This window comes from Episyrphus balteatus, chromosome 1 (genome assembly GCF_945859705.1).
Source record: "Episyrphus balteatus chromosome 1, idEpiBalt1.1, whole genome shotgun sequence".
In the NCBI taxonomy this organism is placed as follows: Eukaryota; Metazoa; Arthropoda; class Insecta; order Diptera; family Syrphidae; genus Episyrphus; species Episyrphus balteatus.
In genome coordinates, this window is record NC_079134.1 from 166530841 (window position 1) to 166556768 (window position 25928).

A 25928-nucleotide genomic window follows, 5' to 3' on the forward strand; every position below is an offset into this window, starting at 1 on the left:
TCCTTTCTATATCTTATTTTCGTTCTTCATTTCTTAGGCCAGCATTGCCAGGTACAATATGTCATTTATTTCATTCGAATATTGAACAAGTGTTGCCAGACATTCTAGCCCGATACTACATCTACTTTCTTCCTTTTTTTTTTTTTAATAATAATAACGCAAAGTAAATATAATTTTATGTAAATTTATTACTCTTATAAAATTTCCATTTGTGGTTCAGTGACTAAGATACATTTTTTTTTTTTTTTTTTTTTTATTGTGTATAGTCCTGGAATTTGGCTGGTGCTTTTCTCTTTCGCGGTGGTAACTCATCCGTGGTCATGCTCGCAGTTGCTCTTTTATTCGCGGTTGGCCCTTGGTAGCTTAACGATCCTTGGTCCACACTTTGTTGATCATTTTGTTGTTGATGTTGTTTTTGTTCTTGCTCTGTAGGTATTTCTCTATTTCCATTTTGTAACGGAACTCGTATGGCATGTGTAACATTGCGTCGATAACGTACACCGGTTTCTAGGTTTTCAACCACTATCTCGGAGCCACTTCGTTCAACTACTTTAAAATCGATTGGTTCAAATGTTGCGGACAATTTATTTGTATTTATCAAGTTTTTCAACCACACCAAGTCCCCAACTGCTATTAAGTTACTTTTGGCATTTCGCTTTTCATCAGCATATTGTTTTTCTTTTTCTTTTTTTGTTTTGTCACGATCGTGAAGTTCTTCATCGTATTCAAATGGCTGGTTAATTTGTGGTAACTTGTCACTAACGGTTCTTCCAAACATCAATTCCGATGGCGATTTTAATGTGGTAGAGTGTGGTGTTGTACGATACATTAACAAGTAGTCCTGCAACTCTTTCTCCCAATCCTGGTGCAAATTCTGGCTTATTTTTAAACGCTTTAGAATAGAACGATTTTGGCGCTCCACTTCACCATTTTGCTGTGGCCAGAATGGTGTAGAATGCAAAATTTGTATACCGTTTTCAGTACAATAATCTTTGAATTCGGTGCTGGTAAATTGTGTACCATTGTCAGCTGTTATCACGTTAGGTCTACCAAATCGCGCAAAAATAGTTCTAAGTCTTTTAATTGTTTCCATTGTTGTAATTTTTGTCATAATTTCCACTTCGACAAACCTACTAAAATAGTCGACAACGACTAAAAGGTAATGGCTTGAAGGTAACGGACCCATAAAATCAATTGCTAAGTGAGACCACGGTTCAGAAGGTAGCTCCTTACGCTTCATTGGTTCCGGTGCTGATGGGGCCGCCACCATTGTGCAACCCAGACACTTTCTTACAAATACTTCTGCTTCAATGTCTATTTTTGGCCACCAAACTTTTGTTCGTAACCGGCGTTTCATGACTGTAATTCCCGGATGTCCCTCATGAGCCAATTCTATTGTACGGTTTCGCAAATTTTCCGGCATAACAATACGACTTCCTCGAAGTAGGATATTTCCAGCAAAGCATAATTCGGTTTCGAATAACTTAAACGGCCCAGCTCTATCAGACCAAATTCTTTCTGCGAGTCCAATTTTAACATCACGAATAGTTATGTCACTTGCAGACGCCTCTTCCACTTCTTTTAGTTTTAATGCGACTGGTACAGCATTTGCTACAACATAGTTGATATATTGTTCATTGTCTAAATCAAACAATTCTTCTGCCTTGTTGGTAACTACTAATCGAGACAACGGGTCAGCTATATTGTGTTTTCCTGGTTTGTATACGACCTTAAAATTATAAGATTGCAAACGGAGTACCCAGCGTTCTATCCGTGCACACGGCTTACTTGTTGGAGAAAATATCGTTTCCAATGCTTTATGATCGGTCACCAGTTCAAAGACTCGGCCAAATAAATAAAAGTGAAATCTCTCAACCGACCATACTAAAGCCAATGCTTCTTTTTCGGTTTGGCAGTATCGTTTCTCAGTATCGGTCAAACTTTTACTTGCATAAGTGATAACCCTCGGCTCATCACTGTCACTAATTTGGATTAACACTGCGCCCAAAGCAACTGGACTAGCATCAGCGTATACCTGAGTGCGTTTTTGAACATCGTAATACCCCAATACTACGTCACTAGTCAGACTTTCTTTTAAACGTTCAAATCTAATTTGTTGCTCTTTTTGCCACTTAAATGTTGCATTTTGCCTAGTTAAAGTACGAAGTGGTTCCGTTAGATTAGCTAAGTTTGGAATAAATTTTCCCACAAAGTTAACTAAGCCAAGAAAGCTACGCACTTCTGCAACACTCGATGGACAACGAAAATTCTTCACAGCTTCAACCTTACTTTGCGTAGGAGCTATGCCACATGCCGATAACTTATGGCCAAGAAATTCCAATTCTGTTACTCCAAAAATGCACTTTGCACGATTTAACATAACGTTATGGCTCTTAAGGGTTTCCAAAACTTTGGCGACACGTTTATTTAGATGTTCGATTGTTTCTCCGTAAATAATTATGTCGTCCATGTAGTTTAAACAACCTTTACATCCAACCAAAATTTGTTCCATTATTTTTTGAAATAATTCTGGGGCACAAGCTATTCCGAACATTAGTCTGGTGTAACGAAACAAGCCCTTTCTTGTTATGAATGTTGTTATCGGTCTAGACTCTTCTGAAATCTCTACCTGTAACCAGAAAATACTCATTAAATAAAGCACTCAAACTTTCAAACGATTAACTGAATTAGTTTATTGAATAAAACAAAAATAGTTCAAAACATAGTATTCCGGTTTATAATAATTTAAATTTTTTTTTTTGTGTAGTCTGTCAAGCGATATGTGTTATATTTTTTTTAGTAACAAATAATCAACTTTAATCAGAGCTACATTTGAACAAAAATAACAAGATTTGTAAACTCAAGTTTCACACCTGGTGGAAGGCGTCCTTAACATCCAACTTTGTGAAAAACCGCCCTTTTCCGATATGGGGAAGAAAGTCTTCCATAGTTGGAAGCGGATGATTTTCCCTTTGGACAGCCTCGTTCGCTCGGCGCATATCTATGCAAATTCGCACGTCATCGCCTTTAGGCACTGGTACCACTGGCGAAATCCATTGGGACGGCTCGTTCACCTGCGTGGTTTTCAAATTAAAATTGTATATGTTCAAGAAATGTGAAAATAATTTCTTTCTCTTTTTTTCTAGCTTACCTTCTCAATAATTCCTTCTTGGAGGAGTTTATTGATTTTATTGTCGACTGCCTCTTCTAATGGGACTGGAACCCGACGATACGGCTGCGCAACAGGTTTTACACCTTCCTTTAGTGGTATATCAACAACAAATCCTTTTATTTTGCTTGAGTTACAATGCTGGTCAATTTGGTTTATGACGTCTTCGCCTATTTTCATCACTCCCAATGGGATGCCTGTTTGGAAGCCAACTAATGCTTTTCCATAATCTTTCACCACATAAAAATCCGCCAAACAACACTTGTGCTTGGTCTCGATGCTGGATTCGAACACTCCCATTACAGTTAATGGATGGCCGCCGTATGCTTTGAACTCGTGATTTGCTTGTTGGCGTTGCTTTGATACTTTGATCCCATTGGTTTTAAGAAACTCCCAAGTTTTGCTGTCGATAATATTAAATTTTGACCCGGAGTCGACAACAACCTTGACTGCAACGCCACCAATTTTACAACGAATTTCGTTTCCAGCTGTGTCTCCGATGCAAAAAATGTATTCGACTTTTTTGTTTGCATCACTTGCATCGAGCAATTTAATGGTTTCTGATTCGTCCGGTTTAAGCTTTTTCAATTTATAATGTTCTTCAGAATCGCGTTTCATTTTTTCTCGAAAGGTGTTTGTTGAAGATTTGTTTTCGAAGTTATGTATTCGTTTTTTACTTCGGCATTTCCGGATAAAATGATCCTTACCGCCACATTTGTTACATAATTTGCCTCTTGCTGGGCACTTTTCTTCAAACGCTTGGTGTCCAGTATACCCACAACGAGAGCATTCATTTGGTTTGTCACTTTTCCAGTTCTTGTTTTGAACTTTGTGCTCAATTTTGTTTACATTTTCTGAGAAGTTATTGGTTTTTTCGATCGAGTCGAATGTTTTGCATTGCTCCTCGATGGCTTCAAAAACTTTGGCCGCTCTCAAAATTTTTTCAAGATTGGAGTCACCCAGCTTTAGTAGTTCTCTGCGTAGTTTGGCCGAAAAACATTTTTCAATAATTTGGTCTTTGACATTGTCTTGGACTGCATCACCAAAATCACATTTTTCGGCTTGAATGTGAAGTTTCATAACGAAGCTGCCAATTTTTTCATTTTTGTCTTGCTTGAGAAGTCGAAATACGTGTCGTTCGTAGGTGGAGTTCTTTTTTGGCTCAAAAAAATCATTGAGCTTTAGTATAGCTGTGTCATAATCAGACAAATGTGGATTGCAACCGGTGGCAAGTGGTCCACGTGCTACTTCAGTGATACTAGTTGGTGTTGGTAACGACTCGTATAATTCTTGCACCTTTCGGCCAGCCAAGTGCATCAGTTTTACAAATTTGTCAGATTCATCCTGAATATGGTTCGCTTTAAGGTACCATTCGAATGACCGGTGCCAATTTGTCCATTCTAAACCACTATTTTCTTCATATAGTGTGAAGTCAAATGGCGGTAATTCAATGAATTTTGAATACATTGTTTCTAAAAGGAAAAAAAAAAGAATTTCATTAGGTACTTTCTTTTGTATGTTTGTAGGTGAAATTTCTTTTTTTTTCTAGACTTTCAAAGTTACTTCTTTATTACATTGGTATGCGATCATTTAAGTCACAGCAAATTATCTTTTCATTACTTGGCAATCATCAAAGTTGCTCTCTCATAGCATACCTTATGCGATCATTTAAGTCACAGCAAGTCATCTTTTCATTATTTAATATTTGGCAATCATTAAAGTCGCTCTCTTATAACATAAACCATATGCGATCATTTAAGTCACAACAAAAATTTGCTTGTTCGGCAAACATTTAAATTATATTTTGCAATCATTTAAGTTGCACTGGATTTATAACCTAACTTTTTCCCAAACAAACTGTCTGTTTTTTTTTTTTTTTTTTATACTTAACGTAACGAGACTATGTAGGTACATTCATGTATCCTTCACGCAACTGCATTGCATGGCGTGCCTTTTTCCGAATGTTTTTTTTTTTCTTTTTTTTTTTTTAATGCACATGCCACAAACACTTGCTTGAATATTAATTGTATTTTATTTTAACTTACCAGTCATAACAATTTTCCTTTAATTTATTTGTTTTCCTGGATTCACCGATAATATTTTTTTTTTTTTTTATTTTTTTTTTGTTTTCTCCTCGTCGCCAATGTAGAAGTCTGTCCGACTCTTCCGCGTTCTATCATTCAACTGCCCTCCTTTCTATATCTTATTTTCGTTCTTCATTTCTTAGGCCAGCATTGCCAGGTACAATATGTCATTTATTTCATTCGAATATTGAACAAGTGTTGCCAGACATTCTAGCCCGATACTACAGTAACTATCCCAGTTACAGTTATCCAGTTGAGAGATTATTTTATAATCTGTAAATTCTTTGTTAGTGATAACGTCCATCCTTTATTTGTGGGTCTTTTGTCCAACCTGAGTTTGACATAAGCCCCACATTTAATTTGGAACTTATGTCTCACTCAAGCGGGACGTAAGCCCCACAAATAAATAGTGGCTGTTATTCCATGGGCCATATGTCCCTGTGCCAAGAATATGGCATTTCAATACCAAACTGACTGCAGGTGGTTACATGGAATTTTTTCCTAAGCTCCACTTAGCAGGATTTGCTTCACTGAAAAAGTGAAATAATGCCGAATCGGCGTAATTTCACTTTATCATTGTGAAATAAGGCCGAGTGTTGAAATTCGGCGTTATTTCGCTTTTGTTAAGTGAAATAACGCCGAATTTTGGAATTCGGCGTTATTTCGCTCGGCGTTATTTCACGGCACCGGATTTTACTGATAGCTATAACTGAGCCCTAATTGAAAGCGTATTTTGTATGTGTTTTAGCACCATAAAAGTTAATATTTCTACCATAATGGACAGAATTAAAAGCTGTAACCGATGCGAGAGAAAAATTATCTGGAAATACTTTCCAAAAAAAGCGAAAATATATTGAAAGTTACAAAAAATTGAATGTGTTCTCCTGGTAGAATTGCGCTACAATATTATCAAACTTTTGAAGATTGACAGTGTAGCCGCTATGCGACTTTAGTCGTATTTTGACCCCTTTTTACTTGCTCTATGGGCAAGTATTGGTTTCGTGTGGAAAAAAAAATTTGAGGTTTTAATCAAAACCAACATTACGATGATGGAGAATTCCAAAAAAGTGGGTCCCGCAATTCCGTCCGTGCGTCTGTACGTCTGTGCGTCTGTATGTCTGTGCGTCTGTGCGGTTGTGCGTCCATCTGTACACATTTCCACAGCCAAAACGGGTGGACGGATTTTCTTCAAATTTGGTACAGATGATTTTTGTGGAATTCTGAAAGTTGGTTTTTTTTTGTTTTTTTATATCTCGCTTAGAAAGTGTACCTCCCATACAAATTGTTCAATTCAAACCAAATAACTCGAAAACGGCTCTAACGATTTTGATTAAACTTTGCAGACGTAATATTTGAAGCAATTGCAACAAAACTGTATTTTTAGTTTTTCTCAAAAAAGTCAAAAAAGTGTACCTCCCATACAAATTTTTCAAATTATACCAAATAACTATAAAATGGCTCTAACGATTTTGATTAAACTTTACAAAAGTAATATTCAAAGCAATTACAATAAAACTGCATTCTTATTTTTTTTCAAAAAAAGTCAAATAAAAAAACATTTTGTTTTTCATTTAACAAAATTTTGCCCTAAATGTCGGCTCTTCCCCAACATCAACAAAATTTCTTTAATTGATTTATACAGAGGCAGCTCTTAAAATCTACAAGTAAACTAACATAAAAGTGTTTTAAACTGCAAGAGCAAGTACGTGCGACCCCAGTCGTGCATTTTATTTTAACTCGTGCGACTATGATACGACCCTTTGAAAAAATGGCTATTTTGACCCTTTTTGAAGAAAGAATACTACGGCTCTTTTGACCCCATCTCTTAAAGAATTATTAAAAAAAAATACTTTTTTTTTAATGAAAATCCTTTAGCCTTCCATTGAAATAATAAACTTATTTGCCTTCATATCCAACTCGATCTTCCAATCAAAAACAATTTTTGTAGAAAATTCCTTATACCAATTAAATGCTGGGATTTCCCAGCTCCTTCTCATATCATATTTGTTCTTGTTTAGGCATCACCTTTTTATCTCCAAAACTATAACCCATCTCTTGAATATTTAACGCTATACTCTATACAACATTTAATGCGAGGAAAAATTATATAACTATCATAGCGACAGAGAAAAAATTGCAAAAAACAAAAAGTATTATTCTCCCAGAAAAAAATGTTTGCACAGAAAAAAATATTTATATATTTCCTACAGGCTCCTGGTAATGCATTACACATCCGTCCTTATCACGAATTCCAAGTAATCTAACTTGAGTCAAATTCGGCGGAACACAGAAGAAAAATGGCCAGAAATATTTCTTTTAATGAATACCCTAAAAACAAATTTCAATTGAACTTAAACAAAAATGCACTAGACAGGTATTTTTAAATTAGATACAAAACCCTATTTCCAAGCCTGAAAATCAGTTTTTTTTTAACCAGAATTTTGTAATTTCTTTTAACGGCAAGTTGCCATTATTATTATTATGAAGCTGGCTCATTCTTTGGCAATTTTAGGTATGTGTCAAAATTACTGGAAAGTTTTTCTTCGTGCGGCTTTATGGTCTGAGTTATAGAAGGTATATAGAAGTCCCTATCTAAATCTATCGTGACAGTTTTAACCGGAGTAAATGCAAGCATGAGCATGAGTTAATTGTCATTATGATATGTTGTGAAAAGTTAGTAAAAAGTCAAAGGATTAAGGTTAAAATTCGGCCGAAATTTTAGATTAAAGCTAGTAAAATCAAGAAATTTCGCCATCGTCAGGTCTACAAAGTATTAAATTTAAAAAATTTAAGGAACATTTATTTTTAATCAGCAGATGCACTAAGTCTCCCAAGCTGCAGTATTTCTAGACCGTAGATTTATCTTCGAATTAGATCATAAAAAAATTTATATTTTTAACTTTGATTTTCAAGGTTTTTTCGTGTCTATAAAATTACTTTTGTGGCATACATTTTTAGTTAGGTAATTTTTTTAGTTTTAAGGTAATTTTTCATATATTATTTATTAGGAGTTCTAAAGCGTTCCCGGAAATGACGTTCCCGGAAATTTTATTGTAGTGGCCTCGATTTGTGATCATAATACATACCTATCACAAAAATAAATAAAATTTTAATACAAACATATCCCGAAACGAGACAGATTGGCGGTTAATTCATGTTAGCTTCTTATAAATTTAAACTGAAACTCATACTTATAAGTAACATTTGATATATTTATTCATAAAAATAGGTCTGGAATCTAATCTTTTTCTATATAATATAAAATTATAAACTATAAAAACTTCTTGAAGTATCATTTGTACGTTATAGATAAATTAAAATATTGACACTTTAAGAAATTTTGAGTCACATACATATCTTCGGACTTTTAATACAAAATAAATAATGATGTTATTTATTTTTTAAGAAATTTCAAATTCATAAGGGATATTGTGTATACATAAATGGTATTAAGAAAAGAAATACTTAAAAATAATTGGCAATAAAGGGAAATGAAAACTTTTCTTATCAAAACAAATATAGGTATTTCTAGATGCATGCCTATTATTTTAAATTATATAAAAAAAACTTTAATGTTAATATGATAAGAAAAAATGCCTCGAATTCAAACATTACACCTCCATGGTTTTTACCCATAAGTTCTGATACATAGGTACACAGGTGGTCATTAAATTGTTTAATTTTAATTTCAACTCAAAGCTCCGTCAAAACTGGAACAACTGAATACTGGAAGTAGTGTCTTTGGCTTACTGTAATTTACCTTACAGGTTTTTTTTTATGAGGTATTACTCTATGCTCATGGAGTATTGAGTGGTACACGTCCTTATAAAACTTACCAAAAACTAAAGCGAAAGTAAAGACAACAAAATGGTTCTGGTTTAAGTTTAGAAAAATAGAGTGGTGGACCATATTACCCCCCTTTTGGGGGCATTTGCCACACCTTATTCAAGTTTTTTTTAATAGTCATGTTTAGTTCGTTTTTTTAAACTCTCTTTTTCTGATTGTTTTAAAGACTGTAGAAAAGCTGACATTGATTAAAAGATAAAGATAACATTCAAAACTAACAAAAAGGAAATTATAAAAAACTAAACGTTTTTTATAGCTGGTACGATGTTGTTTGAGAAAGTAACGATAAAAAGTGTCATGGATTACTTGAGGGTAATAATAAAATCATTATAGAAAGTTTTGAAGGTAGAATTTAAACCTAGCTGATTAAAATAAAAGACCCCTCTTAAGCCATCAATCATCTAAACAGCCTTATACTTTTAAAATGAAGTTGTCAAAAAACTTTACAGCTTTAGATATCTCTAAAATCCAGTGTCAAAATGTAGTTAATACAGCTGTCAACGCAACAAAAAATTGCTAGAAGCGTATAAAGGCAAATTGGCTTGGCTGGCCTAAGTCAATCTGCTCTTTTCTCCTCTAAATCCAAATATTTGCCCATACCTTTAGACCTTAATATACGAGCACAACCTTTATATCGGCATTCCTTTGAATGAATTTATGCAAAATCATTCACTGTCCAACCACAATTCCGTTTGTGATATGTGTACGACAGCGTTTTGCATTGTTTGTTTCCGACGTTGAAAAACCTACGGCCATTTTGTTGGCCATCGACAGCAACGACGACGGCAACGAAAAAAAAATAAACACGACGACCAACCGTACAACAAAATTTCGATTTCCAACCAACGTCAAAGCAAAAATGCCGCCGCTAGCGAGGATTCCACAAAAGGCAAAGCCAGCCACAAAGGTACAAAATTCATACCACTACTATGATAAAATTCAACACAACACCCAACAACAACAACAACACAATATCAAAACACAACGCAAAAACCACACGAAGAAGCAGAAGAAAAAATAGAAATAAAATGAAAAATTATACACGAACGAAGGGTTCACATGAGGTTAGAGTTCCTCCCGGTCCCGAGCCATCGCATCCTTCATCCAAGTTTTGTCCGCTTGGTGGCATGGGCATCGCACAAAGTCAGGAACAGAAACAGAATCACGTTCGTCTGTTTTCTGTATGTGGGAGAGCAAGTCGACGTCATGGAGTGGCTGTGGCTGGCTGTTCAAATCGTTTCCCTTTCTCGCTTTCGTGTTCATTTTCTTCTGACGAAACAGGAAAGCAAAGCAAAGAACGAAACCTGGATACCACTCGTAGAGCCACAGAGACCGACAGGAATAGCTTTTTCAAAAGGGCGAACATGGAAAGGCATAGGCTTGGCACGACATCAACTTAATTCACGAAGCTGGTATTCTGCAGAGGATAGCAATCAACTACATTCCTAGTATCTATACACTTTTGTCTTGCTTGCTGCTCTGTGCGCAATTTATTTGATAAGCAGACACTCGACGTGTTCCGGTTCCTTTCCGCCCCCTTCCGTTCCTAATCGACATCCCATCGAAATTGCTTAGCCAAAGGCTTTTTCAAACATCCTTTCTGATAAGAGAGCACGAAAGAATACAATGAGAACAATGTGCTTCGAAAGTTTATCACGATTCACCTTTCCCGCGCAACCCTATAGAATAGCGATAGCAGAGGAATCCTTGAAAAAGGATATTTCTTTTGTCAAATGAAATTAAAAGCTCACAACGAAGTAGAAGTTCGACATATAGACAGAAGGGGGAGACGCCAGAAACACAAAAGAGGTTAAAAATGTTAGTTTGTTTGTATATTTGTTCAATGAATCATTCTCTCTCTCAGGGGGTGGAACCTATAAGGGTTGATGTTTATTTATTTTTTTTTCCACCCCATCTAATGCGACAATCTGGATAAATCGAAATGAAGTTCGATTAGGATTAAAACAACTAAAATGTATGACAGTTTGAAAGGGAGAGAGAGAGATAGATAAAATGAAGTGTGTATAGTAAATTTTTGCAATTGGTAGGATGTGAAATTGATACGCGCGGATAAGGGTACACTAATTTCCGCCCTACCATAAGGGATTGGCAATCAATTACACACAAAAGCTGTTAAGGGTTTTATACGCGAGTAATAAACGTCCTTTATACAGCACACAAAATGTGTTTTGACATTAGCCACACTCACACAGTTTTTTTTATTCTGTTTTCTTATACTTAATGACTTGTGTCGTGGTGTGATAGATATTTTATCTGATAAGCTTTCATTAGATTATATTACATTCTTTTATGTGAGTTATATGGATTTTTACATTAACTGAACTGAATTATAATCTTTTCAGAAATTGTTCAGTGAAAATAGATTTTTTTTTTTCAAAGAAAAAATTGGTAACATGCTGATTTATAGTAGGGTAAGGTGGTATAAGAGTGCGCATTTTAGACAAAACACCAAATAAAACAATAACAAAAAGAATTTAACTACTTTTTTTATATATAGTTTTTAGTTAATAATCAAAGCAACGAAAAAAACTTAAACTGGTAACAAAAATGTGTTAATTCAATAGTTATAAACAAAATACCACATTAGGTTATTTGAGCCACTCTTATTAGACCGAGAGCCGGCAGCATATTTTGGCAGTTTTGATAAAACCGAAATTCGAGTGTGCACATATCTAGATATGCACCTCAGTATGTCAACGGAAAAAGTCTGGCAGTGATCTTTTTCAGCTTTCCCTTGCCAGACGCATACAAAGTGCAGCAAAAAATCAACTTTTGGTGTTTTGGTATAACCGAATAAATGATACACCAAAAAATCATAAAAAATCCCCTGATTTCGAAACTGTGGGTACCGCAAGTTTCTTTTTTTCTTTTTGTTTCCCCCCGCCAGACCGCTTTAAAGCATTTTTAAGTGCATTTTTTCTAATAAAAAACCTAATTACTTATTTTCTGTTAGGTATAACCGTATGATGGTAACAAATTAATATTCTATGTCTATTCCAGGTCTAGAAAATATAATTTTTAGCCAGCTATTTTTCAGCCTTCCCTCTGCCAGACGCACCCAAAGTACAGTCAAAAATCAACTTTTGGCGTTTTGCTAGGTATTAACCGAATAAATGATACACCAAAAAATCATAAAAAATCCCCTGATTTCAAAAATGTGGGTACCAGAAGTTTTTTTTCAGCTTTCGGCCCGCCAGACCGCTTTGAAGCATTTTGAAATGCATTTTTCTAGTAAAAAACCTAATAGCTTATTTTCTTTTGGGTATAACCGTATGATGGTAACAAATTAAAATTCTATGTCTACTCCTGGTTTAGAAAATATAAGTTTAAGACAGATATTTTACAGCCTTCAACCTTCCAGACGCCCTTAAAGGTTTCCCAAACAGGTTTTTCCATACAAAAAACATATAGTTTCTGTTTTTTTCTTATAAAATTAAAATAATATTTTTTTGTTTATAGCAACCATATGATGGCCAAATATTAACTTTCTCTGCCTTATCAACAGTACGGGAAAGTTAGATTTTGCTATATGAGGGTCTGGGAAAAAATCCGAAATGCATTTTGACTTCAGGGCTCGAAAGGCATAAAGACACGAGTCTTAAACCACATTTTGTACAATCGCACCAAGAGTCATTTGGCCGCCATTTTTTTTTTTTATACAAATTTAAGTTTTTCACATAACTCGCGTATTTTTGAACCTATAGAAAAACAATGTATGACAAACTTGAAATAATTTAATTTTCTACAATATACGTATATAGGGTCAATGAGGGTAAATGTAAACAGGGGTAAATGAAAACATAGGTCATAACAAGCTTCAGTTAAATCTCTTTGATGCATACATAAGTACAAATCGCGGACGCATGTATCTTTTAACATATACGTCAAGCTCATTGCTGTCAAGAGAGAATTCATTCGACGAGCGTATTTTCCGTGAAAGATAATTTTTTAAAGTGCCAAACAAGTCGTTAGTCTTTCAGAAAAATTAAATATTTTTGCAGATTCAATTAAGTCAGTATAATTTGCAAATACTTTTTTGTTTTTAATTTTGATGTAGATTCTATGTGATACAAGCAAATTTTAAAATACAGGACATTTATGTCGATTTGCATGTGTTTACATTTACCCCAGAATATTTTTCATAATGGGTAAATGTAAACAACGTATTCTGCGGATAAATATAAACATATATTTTTGCTGAAATTATTGGTTTTAATGAAAATAACGTATTTTAAGTCAATTACTATTGCAAAAGTGCCGCGGAGTCACATTTTAAAGTAGCCAACACCATCATTTTCAGTGGATGATGTTGCAAAATCGGTCTTTGACGTAAAAAAACAAAAAATTTGACGTTCGGAGCTGCTCAGGATGCATATTGGGCGCCTATATAAAGAATCAAAGGAAGAAAACAAAAACTTTTATTGGAATTTGAAAAAGTTTTTGTCAAATACCTTCTTGCACGTTTTTCAAGTTTTTATCCATATGATAAAGAGGAAATTCTAAATTTTAAACCCCCGTTTACATTTACCCCGAATTTGTAAAAAAAAACACAAACATGGTGGGGTATTTGTAAACATGCCATATTTGACAGTAATGTAAACAGTTTGGGAAATATTTGTTTATATTTATAAAGAAGAATTGCCATCATTTCATGTTTGCATTTGAAGATACCATTGAAGTTGTTCCGTGAAAACATATAAAAATCTAAAGTCAAAAGAAAAAAAAGACATGAAATTGTTTACATTTACCCACATTGACCCTATTTATATATATGTCATATGTATTTCACAATGCACTTTATGACCAATCTTACGTGTTCCTCAAATGTTTCTTTTTGTCAACTTTTCAATGTCCCATACTTTGTTTATTGTTATTTTTTGTTGTTAAGCGGAAAATTTAATTTGTTTGGCAAGAAAAATTGGAAAAAAAAAGTGCTAAAAAACTTAAACTTAACTAGCACCTCTGTTTCCAAACACATTTGCATGAAATTTTGACAGCAGATCAAACTCGTTTAGATCTTTCCAAAATAAGTGCATTCAGTCTTATATTCCCTTTCAAACCGTAGAAAATCGCTTTGCGCACTCTTATCAACCGCGCACTCTTATACCATCCTACCCTATACGATTACAATACAGGTTCGTATTGGAGATGTTTACAATCTGTGAAAAGTCCTGAGTTTACGCCGTCTCATAGATTTTTTCAATATAGATATCGAATGCTTATATCTGGAAAAACAGTAGGTTTTAGACAAAAATTAAGTTGTACAAACTTGTAGCTGAGCAAATTTCACATAAACTGTCAAACTTTTATACGTATACCCCAAAAGTATGCAATTTGTTTTTATTAAATGCATAGTGTATCAACATTTGACATGCTATAATTCTAAGTACTTAGTTACACGAGTAAACTTAAGGCCAAGAACACACATGCGATTTTGATAGCGCGATTATTCAGTCGCAAATTAGATGACAACGATTTCAATGACTGTAAACACAATTTTCAAATTTTTAATCGCATGAAGCATGTGTGTTCACAGGCATTGAAATCCTTGTGATCCATTTTTGCGGTATAGTCGTATAGTATAAAATAAGTCACAAGACGACGTAATACATCTATGCCAACGTTTTTCCCAGTTTTCAATTTCTTCTTGTTCTTAGATTTGATTCCTTCCTCCATCGTCTCAAAATGTTGTCAGCGGATGGTCTTTTGACTTTTGACTTTTGTTGCTAAATAATTATATTCCACGAATTTTTTAACAAAATTAACTAAAATAATGAGAGCAAAACAAAAAAAAAAACAGGCACAAACTTTCTTCCAAAATGGTCTTCTACCTTGTCCTTCTGGAGATCAAAGTTCCAACCGAATCAATAAGATCTTTAACTGTCAATGGACTATTTCTAAGCATAAATTCTTTGGATTGATTGAATATTGAACTACTACTCATCTGTTGAAATTATTGGTCATCCTAAACGCTCTGAAACTCTGAACCTTAAACTCCTTCTCAACATTTTATCAAATTAATGTCCCATAAAACAGATAACCCAAAAGGTGTGCCACAGTCACTGCAACAGACGAAATCCATGAAGTGGATTTGTTTGCCAGTAATAATTGTTGCTATGTTTGTGGGTCCCGTTTCCTTTGAATGGTTCTGTTCTTGGCAAACTTCAACTTCAACTTCAACAGACTTCAACCTTTAAACTTAGTCCATAACTTTTCATCTAACGGTAAGTGAATTTTGATTTTCCATCTTAAATGTTCTGGAAGGCGTTTTGTTCAGGTTTTACCAATGTTTTCCATACTTTTTAATATCATCCTTTGGGAAACACATTAATTTTCCTTCCTATTTCATGATGATAAAGCCAATTCGTTTGCCAAGAACTATTCGTTTGCCGCTTGTGTCAGCTAAAAATGCGGGCACCATTTAACCGAGTTAAGGCAATTAGCTTCTCGAAGAGTTGTAACAAAATATAAATTTTAATTTTTCATGTTTTCCGCCATTTTGTCGTAACTTAGATTTCTAGAAAAATCTTAATTACTTTTGGTTCTTTGACTTATTTGACTTAGCCGCTCACGGCTATTTTCAACGGATCCGAGAAAATGGTATTTCTCTTCTGAGAAGCGTTCTATATGTACGGTGACCATCCGTCCCAGTTTACCCGGGACTGTCCCGTATTTCTACAGCTTGTCCCTGGTTTTTATTTAAGAAACCCGGGACGTATAAGTGTCCCGTATTTTGTAATTTATCCCGTGATTGTCCCGTATTTGCACATTCTCTGATTTTTTAATTCAATATTCTAAATACTTTGTACGGAAAACAAGAAAACAGTGGTTGGAAATTAAAATTTTTTTAATTTTTTGGATAAAGCATTAAGCCTAGTACGCTGCTGAAGCAAAACGAAAATTTTTCTAAGTCTACAAGGTCAAAAAACTTTTGCTGCAAGAAAAATTGCCTGGACAAATAAATGGAGGTGACAAACGATTGAAAACTCTCCATATATTCTAGCACAGATAAGAATTTCGTTGCCTAAGCTACGTATTGTGCAACGAAAAGCAAAATTTTTGTTTATGATTTCGTTGTGCTGGTTTTGTATGAAAATTTTTGTTTTCGCCTCTAGACTAGGCTATAATTTTTTTTAAATGTTCGTCAATTATTAAGTTCCAGCTTCTGTTTGTCTGGTTGCTACACCAGGAAAAATGTATTTGAATAAGGAACAACATATGGAAAAGTAAATAACCCAGAATAGTTTCAAGACTTTCAAGGACATGTTAAAAGTTGTGTTAAAGATCATACACCCAGAGAAAAAACGCATAGTAATTTTTAATCCGTTCTTTATTGAATCAATGGTGAAAAATATATTCATTAATTTTCTAAAAAGTCGTCCTATGCTTAACTTACAGTTTGTCACATCAATTTTTATAAGTGAGATGGCACAGTGGTAAAGCACAAGCTTGTCAACCCAGGTATAGCAGGTTCGATCCCCAGCGGATGCTAGTTTTACTTTTTTATTTTTTTAATGTGTGAACAACTTTGATTTCATGTGTGAACAACTTTGATTTAATGTGTGAACAACTTTGATTTAAAGTGTGCTACTTTGATTCAATCATTTTCCACTTTAGGCTAAAAATGTAGTAATTTTCCATTGATTCAAAGTGGTTTAGATTGATTTTACGTTGTTTTTTGGCTCAGTGTACAATTTCAAAATCATTTAAAATAAAATTAAAATGTTAACAGACATTATTATAAAACCATTTTCTTGATTTCTGATTTCGTAAACGACTTAAATGATTTCAACAAAAACGCTCCCAAAAAATCGTTCTTGATATCAAAATAACGAAAAATTATGAAAACTCATTTAAAAAAAATTTCAAAACGATCTATAATCCAGTTAAATAAGGGTTTAACCTCGGAATGAATGTTAGTAGAAATTTTTTTTGCTCAATATCTTCCTTTTGCTATTCTATAACATATCTCAAAAGTCTAGAAAAATCTCATGTCCGCTTGTCGCGATTTCAAGGTCATATCGCGAAATGGAGATTTTCAAAATTAGCAAAAATAGGCTATGGTAGTATATACACATATGATACATGATTTCAAGGTATTTTTTAATGCTGATTCCAAAAAATCTAAAATCAAGACAATCTGACGTCTCTGGAAAAAGTTATACCTGTTTTTCATCTGTCAACTCATATTATTATAACAGTTGCTAACTTACTGCCGAAAAACACTTAAAAGTTATGGTAGATGAACCAAATTTATCATGAAGATTTTAGAATCCATCATTATTAAAAATCAAAACAATCCCTTACAAAAAATATATATACCTACGAAATAATGGTATTTTTTGATGGAGGGGCAAATTTTAGGATATGCACTAAAGAAGATTCTTGTTCATCTTAGAAATAAGTGCAAATAGGCTAATTTTTTCATTTTAATCTTTGTTTGGATATTCTTTAACTACCCTCAAAAATCTAAAAAAAATCTCATGTCCGCAAGTCCTAATTTTCTTGGTTTGAAAATAAGGTGCAGATTTTAAAAAATTAATAAGAAAAGTTTAAATTTTTATATGTATACCAACATAAGCGACATGATTTAAAGGTATTTTTTAACACTAATTCCAACAAAACTCACAAACAAGTCAACCTGACCATCCCTAAAAAGTAATGCACCTTATTCATGTTGATCTGACACAAATATCTGAAGTGTAGTTTTCCAATTTTTTAAAATCTGCACCTTATTTTCAAACCAAGAAAATTAGGACTTGCGGACATGAGATTTTTTAGATTTTTGAGGGTAGTTAAAGAATATCCAAACAAAGATTAAAATGAAAAAATTAGCCTATTAGTACTTATTCCTAAGATGAACAAGAATCTTCTTTAGTGCATATCCTAAAATTTGCCCCTCCATCAAAAAATACCATTATTTCGTAGGTATATATATTTTTTGTAAGGGATTGTTTTGATTTTTAATAATGATGGATTCTTAAATCTTCATGCTAAATTTGGTTCATCTACCATAACTTTTAAGTGTTTTTCGGCAGTAAGTTAGCAACTGTTATAATAATATGAGTTGACAGATGAAAAACAGGTATAACTTTTTCCAGAGACGTCAGATTGTCTTGATTTTAGATTTTTTGGAATCAGCATTAAAAAATACCTTGAAATCATGTATCATATGTGTATAAAATAATATAGCCTATTTTTGCTAATTTTGAAAATCTCCATTTCGCGATTTGACCTTGAAATCGCGACAAGCGGACATGAGATTTTTCTAGACTTTTGAGATATGTTATAGAATGGTAAAAGGAAGATATTAAACAAAAAAAATTTCTACTAACATTTATTCCGAGATTTACCCCTTTTTTCTCCTTATTTTACTGTATTACTAATGAATTTTGTATCTGTCCCGGGTTTGGCTTTCAGAAATATGGTCACAGTATCTATATGTCATTTTCGTATGAATAAAACACTTTCAGAAAGCTTCTGAATGTTTCCGGACGCTTCTGGACGGCCAATTGAAAACGTTATAAGGAATAATCCCAACAATAATATTATGTCAATTGTCAAAGTTGTTTTGAAGAAAATATCGATACAAAATATAGAGGAACACAAGAAAACAAAAACAATTAGGATTAAAAATGACGTTTCATTTTCAATATTTTTTAATTTGACATTTTTTTTTTTTGTTATTTTTCTGTAGAATAGATTTTTCTTGATTGAAAAATTTAATGTCATTATCTGATTGTTTTACAATATCAAAACGATTTTTCAGCCTTTTTACAGCATTTTAAAAATACAGAATTTTAAAATGACAATTTTTTCAGGAACTCGGTACAAAATTCATATATGTATGTATATTTATTTGAATAGATTTATACAATAAGATCCAATATCTTTTAAAATAGAATAAAGTTAATTGTTAATTACCTACAGGATGTGTTGCATTTGATTATAATGCGTGCTTTAAGACGAAGATCTCCGTAAATACGACCTACTGTCAATCTAATGTGGTAATTCCAAGAAAGTGTTTTTAATAAACATTAAACCTGAGTTTCTGGCCGATTCGACAACCTTAATTTGTTTATTATTTAAGACTATCTCAGGAAAATAAGACGTGCCGATGACTTTTTTTGAAATTACCAAACATTTTGATTTTACTGCATTAAGGCAACGTCCGTTTTTCTCCGACCAAGAATGAATATTGGCAAGGGATTCATTGACTTCAACCGCAGCGTTTTCGTATTTGGACATCGTCAGGATACATATCCAGTTGACAGTTTTGCGTACATAAGGGTACCTAAATCGTTAATGTAAATAGAGAAAAATTGTGGTCCCAATATGGTATCATATCAATTTTACTCTGACAACATGACACCAGATACCAGAACGTTCTTATTAACTTCATTTGAGCAATTTCGTTTGCAATTACTACAATGCAATTTTTCTACTTGCCTTTTGTATCCATCTTACATACCTACATTGCTTTGATCAATCAGCAACTCCATCAAATTGTATGATCATTCAAAACATACACGAATATTTAGGCAATTTTTTAAGCTTCTTCGATATTTTACGAAAATACAGTTCCCTGTTCCCGAAGTCTCCTCGGCCTTCAGTGTGAATATGTGTATTTCTAATAGCGTTCTGAGTTCCATTTTTGATAAATTTAATGGCGCCCGGGACGTGTTCACATTTTTTTTTGTTTTCTATCCTCAACAATAGTCTTCTTGATTTTTTGACACCTGACATCTAACACAGAGTTCAGCATTTTTAGGCTCCTGTTCTTATCAAAAATCTTGTTCTTTCGGCAATTTAAGATATTGCGTAGAAAGATAAAAACATATCTATATAGTAAATGCTACTTCATAGTTATTTTAACAAATAAAACGAAATCTGGCAACATATCACACGTAACATGCCCAAAACACATTTCAACTGAAAAATAAAAAAATGGCAAAACAGATTTCACGAACTTGCATGAACAACAAAAAAACAAGAGAAAAAAAAATTAATAATAAAACAAAAATGTCGAACGGGCACATTCATCGCAGTTGTTTGTTGCTACCTTGAGAATAAGAAAAAAAAAATGTACATTTTTAATTTCTCTTTTACTATTATATTTATTTGGATTTATAGTATTTGCATGTGTGTGTGTGTGAGTGTGTATTTCAATACGAACAACCAATACCAATAAGTCTACACACAACAAAATTTCTTGTGAGTATTGGTTGGGAATAAAAACGTAATACGTAAACGTTACGTGATATTGTGTAAAATAAACAAAAATTCTACGCAACGTATGTACACACACACACAAATACACTCAGTTATTTTCCAATAGTATACTCATTTCTAAATGGAGATTGCCAAATACGGCAAAGTGGAGAAAAAGCAGCGCGCGGAATCGTAATCCATAGAATAAACGAGAGAACGAGAAAAAGAAACAAAAAGGTAATAGATACAGAGAAGTCAGCGGAATGAAGAAACAACAACAATTTTGTCGTAAAATCTCTCCCAATCGATAAACGGTCGGCTTTTACACGACAAAAACCCGAAGAGTCGTTTTTTTTCTTCTTTTGTTTGCTCATCTTCTTTTCCTGATTTTCGTTGGTTTTCGATTTTGGATTCATTCCAAATTGTGGAATGGTTGTTTTTTCCATTCTCCATTGTTTTCTTCGTTTGGTTTGGTTTGGTAAAGGTTTCAAACAAAAAAGACGATGATGGAGAAACTCATCATCAAACAAACTTCTGATAAAAGAGGGTGACCAGAGACCAATTTAATGAAATCGAATAATGGTTAGTACTAAAATAAAGGGAACGAAGGTTGGCGGGAGCAATTAGAAGTACCAAGTTGAGTTTAATGAAGAATTGAGTTACAAAGTTAAGTCTTTTAGATAAAAGTGTCTTGATAAAAGGTACCTACACCAGAGATATGAAAATGATAAGGGAACAATTTGGAGAGAATAGGTAGATTTTTAAATTGAAATTGACTTGGGCATGCGCTCAAAATGGTGGAAAATAAAGAAAAAAAAAGGTACCTACAAGGTTGATATCTACATAATTTTCTTACAAACTTGTTTGGCAACAACAAAGTACCTATAGGTACTTACATAGCTATATGTGGGTATCTACTTATTAGCTTATTGAAAGCTAATTTCTTGGGAGTTTTCTTCTCGAGTAAGACAAGGAAGTACCTATAGATCGAAAGCATGTAAATACTTACTTATACCTGCTTCCCTTCAACATTTAAAAAAACCAAACCAATCTCAATGCAGGAATGGTATTTTATGTCTATCTATCTTCTTCTTCTTCTTCTCCATTATCGACGATAGTCATGATCTCGGATGGGGTCACAACTCTCCCACTCTACTGCTTCACACTACGGCTCCGCATGTGGGGTTCGCCGGGTTGACCTCAGGAAACGTCGGCAGGCTTCTCGATTTTGAATTGTTCCATGTCTAAGGCCAACTGAATGCAGTTGTCGTTGCATTTGTCTTCTCCATGAGTTCTTAGGCCTGCCTCTTCTTCGCGATTGCGTTGGAACGTCGTATGCGATCGCCTTTTGAACTGGGTTCTCAGGGTTTCTTCTTTGTACATGACAGTACCAGCTTAAACGGTCATGCTGTATTTTATCCAAGACGGTATTTTTGACGTGAAGACTTCCTCGGATTTTCTTGCTTCTTATTCGATCAAGCTTTGTTACTCCTGCTGTCATACGAAGCATCTTCATCTCTGCTGCTGTCAGTTTACTCTCATACGTTTTGTACATTGTCCAACATTGTGAACCGTATGTAAGTGCTGGGCGCACAACTGCAGTATAGAGCTTTCCTTTTAGTTTAGGGGGCATTTTTCGGTCACAGAAGATGGCAGAGTTTTCGCGCCACTTCATCCACCCTACACTTATTCGGTGGTTGATGTCGTCATCACAAGAAGCTTGGTTGTTGATCATAGATCCAAGGTATTTGAACTTTTCGCACTTGGGAAGTATTGTGCCATTCAGGTAAATGTCCGGAATAGGGCCGTCTGGGTCAGAAAATGGACAGCAGAGATATTCTGTCTTTTTCGCGCTTATCCGGTACCCACTTCCCTCCAGAACATCCACCCATACATCAAGTGCTCGTTGCAGGGATGTTGGATCTTCACTTATGATGGCGCCATCATCAGCAAAGAATAACTGACTCACTTTCGGATCCGTCACTTTTTCTTCAAGCAGAAAGTCAAGGACGGTAATAAAGAGCAAAGGACTCAGGACGCTTCCCTGGTGCACACCGACTTTAATTGGGAACTCTTCGGTGACTCCTGCGGGGCATTTTACCTTCGTTTTTACTTCCTCGTACATGTCCTTGATCATCCGCACGTAGATTTCCGGAACCCCTCGCTGTCTCAGGGACACCCATATCAGATCTCGTGGTTGTCTATCGAATGCCTTTTCGAAATCAACCAGCACAATATGCAAATCCTTCGAGGAATCACGGTGTTTTTCCATTCGGATTCTTAAACTCTGTATGGCATCTGTGGTTGATTTACCCGAGACAAACCCGCACTGGTCATCAGACAGCCGTATTATTTTTCGTAGTCGGCCGTCCAAAATCCGCTCAACGATCTTCATGGTGTGTGACATCAGCTTAATCGATCGGTAGTTATCACAGTTTCGTGTGTCCCCCTTTCCTTTGTAGATTTTTTATGTCTATCTATGAAGATACTTAGATACCTAACAATATCTCCACTATGTGTGCTTAATCGATATTCCTTAATTTGTGCGACAATTTCCCACGGCTTTCGAGCTTCTACAATTGATTCATATTTACCTATTCATCATCTGGGAAGGCAAAAGAAGGATTACTTTACTCTCCCAAAGAAGGTATTTTTTAACGACTTTCCAGGAGAACATTAAAAGTTATATAAAATGGCCGTGACATGGACAAACAAAAAATGAGAATTTTTTGGTTATCCTTACGAACAGAAACTCATTAAAAATCCATCACTTTTATTCAATGGTTTGCATAAAGAGCTTTAGTTATTCAACTAATAAATATTTGTAGGATGTTAATATTTGAAGGACCACAATGATAATGAGCCTAAAATCTTTTCGAAGTGTTTTGTACCCCTTGAAATATGCAAGTTCAATGAGAAGCTCGGCTTTCTGCTAATTCTGGCTACACAGAATGAATTCAAAATATTTTTTTCATGCATATAGAAGTCCGGCATTAGAGAAATTAATAGAATCTCAATACATTTTACGCTTTACCTTAGTAGGTACCTATAAATAAATTCTGAAAGTAATTTTTAAAGAAATCCATAGTAATCTACTGCAAATCCAAATGATCCAGCCATCTTAACGAATGAATTTTTAACTTTCTGAGCAGATCGATGACCTTGTAAGGCCCGTTATAGCTCGTTCTAGTGGTTTTATATTCTCCTTCACCCAGAAGATTCTCATCCGCTCTTGTCAATGTCCTGTCCATCCCTCTGACTCTTACAGCATGAATAGTAGCTAAAGCTTGTGTGATATTATTCTTGCATTGGAAATATCTAAATTTTCACTGAACATTTTTTTGAAATTCTTCACACAGCACAAAAACATATTCGCTCAAAAAAATTCAAGGATACACATTAAGCAGTCTGTGTAGAATATGTAGAAATTGGAGAGGTCTCCACTCATCCTTCGTACTATTTTATTCGTCGAAATTCGAACTGCAAAGGTCAAAGGAATAAGTGAACGTAAACTTTTCGTTTTTTGATCAAATATTTTTTCAAAGAATATTTTAAATTCTCAAAAATGCCATATTAGATAATAAAATCATATTTTTTTTTGTATGATATAAAACGATCTAAAAACTTTATATCAAAATGTTTTCATTAATATTGATAGATAAGGACGAGTTCATGCCTATTATATTTTGGCCTTAACCCCCTGAATACAATGGTGTAGCTGTGGCTGTAGCTTGTAGCGCAAGTTGAAGAATGCTCAACTTTTTGCTCAGTTGCCGCCAACTTTTGTTGTTGTTTTCCTCAGTAAAATTTTGACAGTATACTACAAGCTACAGCCACAGCTACACCATTGTATTCAGCCAGTAAAACCTGGTACGCAGATCGAGCTAAAATTTTATTGAAAAAATTTAGCCGAGCTAAAATTTGTCCGAAACAAGTTATAGAAAATTTGTATGGGAGCTCGGCAAAATGTATCTCGATCTGCGTATTTGGCCTAATACGCAATATGATTTCTAATTTACATTTGATAAATTATGACATGGTTGGGATTGGCTAATGGACTTTCAAGTACCAAGTATTTCCTATGACAAAAGAGAGATAATTAGGGGAAGGTGGCCTAAAATGGCCCCCCTAAGGAAAATGTCCTATATCTCGAAAAACAGTAGCATTCAAACTTAAATGCTATATACTTTTCAAAGTTTAATATATTACTCTCACATTTTTTTCATTTGCGAGTTGAAAAAGTTCCAAAAAGTATTTAATTTTTTTAATTTTCAAGACGTCTACAAATTTCACTGATCAAATTTACCCGGGTAAAATGGCACACTCTCCAAACATACGTGATTTTAAATGCAAAATTGAATCAAAGGGCTTCTTTTCCATTTTATTGGAACAAGTGGTGCTTAATCCCCCCAGATCTTTCATCGAGTCATTCAAAACCCAGTTCTTGTTGGTTGCTCGTCTCTTTTTTGTAGTTTTTGCAACTTTGAGTGTTTTGGAAGCCTTTTTCTAGGTTTTTGACGGAATCAAGGGCTTTCCTCAGTCCAGGACTTCATCTCTGTACATCGTTCATAAATAGCAACTATTTTCACTTTAAAAAAATGAAAATGTGAAAAAAAAATTTAAAATGACATGTGATATAGGTATGCCATTTTACCCGAGTACTAAGTAGGCCATTTTGCCCATTTTGAGTTTTTTCAATTTAATTTTTACACCAAAAAATTTAAAATCGTTTTAAACCAACTTATTTCAGTTAATTAATAAGAAATACTTCATGTGTACACACATTAACTTCTTTTTCCAGAATACAATGTTTTTTATACTTTTTTTTTGCAAAAAAAATTTCACAAAATTTTAACGAGTGTACTTTTTGATGTGGATAGAGACAGTTTGACCTGTCAAATTTCAAATAATGGCTTGAAGTTCCTGAAATTTCGTATATGTTGGTTTTGCCAGATAAACTAAAGAATCGCGTTCATAAAACTTTCTAATTATTTTCGATTCTACGATTTCTAGCAAGGGGGCCATTTTACCTTGGGGTGCCATTTTAGGCCACTTTCCCCTACATTTACTTGGATTTTCCGCAGTATTTATAACTGTGCGTTCCTGAGGACTTATATCTAATAGTTAAGTTCGAATCAAAATTTTAGAACCATTCAATTTACTTGAAACATTTACCTACAGGACCAGCTTGGTTATTTTCGATGGAACAGATAACTTTGATTTTTCAGTTACACGTGTATTTTCTGTTTCAACTAGAGCCAAAATGAGACGATTTCACAATACAAGTTACCCAAAAAAATTGTTTTATTAAAAATGAAATTATTGCGTATGACAGCTCATTCGTTGTTTTCTCTATCTGACTTTCTTTATCTCACTGATTTTAATGTTTCTATGATGTTGTTGTTTTTTTTCCTTCTTTTGCATTCTGAAATAATTTATGACCTATTCACAATGAAGTATTGCGTGTGTTTATAGAAATGTGAATTCATTGTTTGCCTCATTATAAAATTTGTATGTCATTAGAATAACACTTTGCCTATAATACTTGAGCTCCATCCATTTTTTTTAAAAACATACATCGCGCTAGCAGAAAGCAA

The 25928-nt window shown here is 34.1% G+C and overlaps 1 protein-coding gene across 1 annotated transcript; it reads right to left on the reverse strand.

The window, feature by feature from the left end:
* Positions 1 to 224: 224 nt before the first annotated feature.
* Positions 225 to 5301, reverse strand: LOC129905504 (uncharacterized protein K02A2.6-like). Its single transcript, XM_055980973.1, has 4 exons — positions 5215 to 5301; positions 3152 to 4641; positions 2874 to 3074; positions 225 to 2629 (listed from the first exon to the last, which is right to left on the reverse strand). The coding sequence occupies exons 1-4, from the start codon at positions 5219 to 5221 to the stop codon at positions 254 to 256; spliced, it is 4074 nt and encodes a 1357-aa protein (XP_055836948.1). The 5' UTR covers positions 5222 to 5301; the 3' UTR covers positions 225 to 253.
* Positions 5302 to 25928: the final 20627 nt, after the last annotated feature.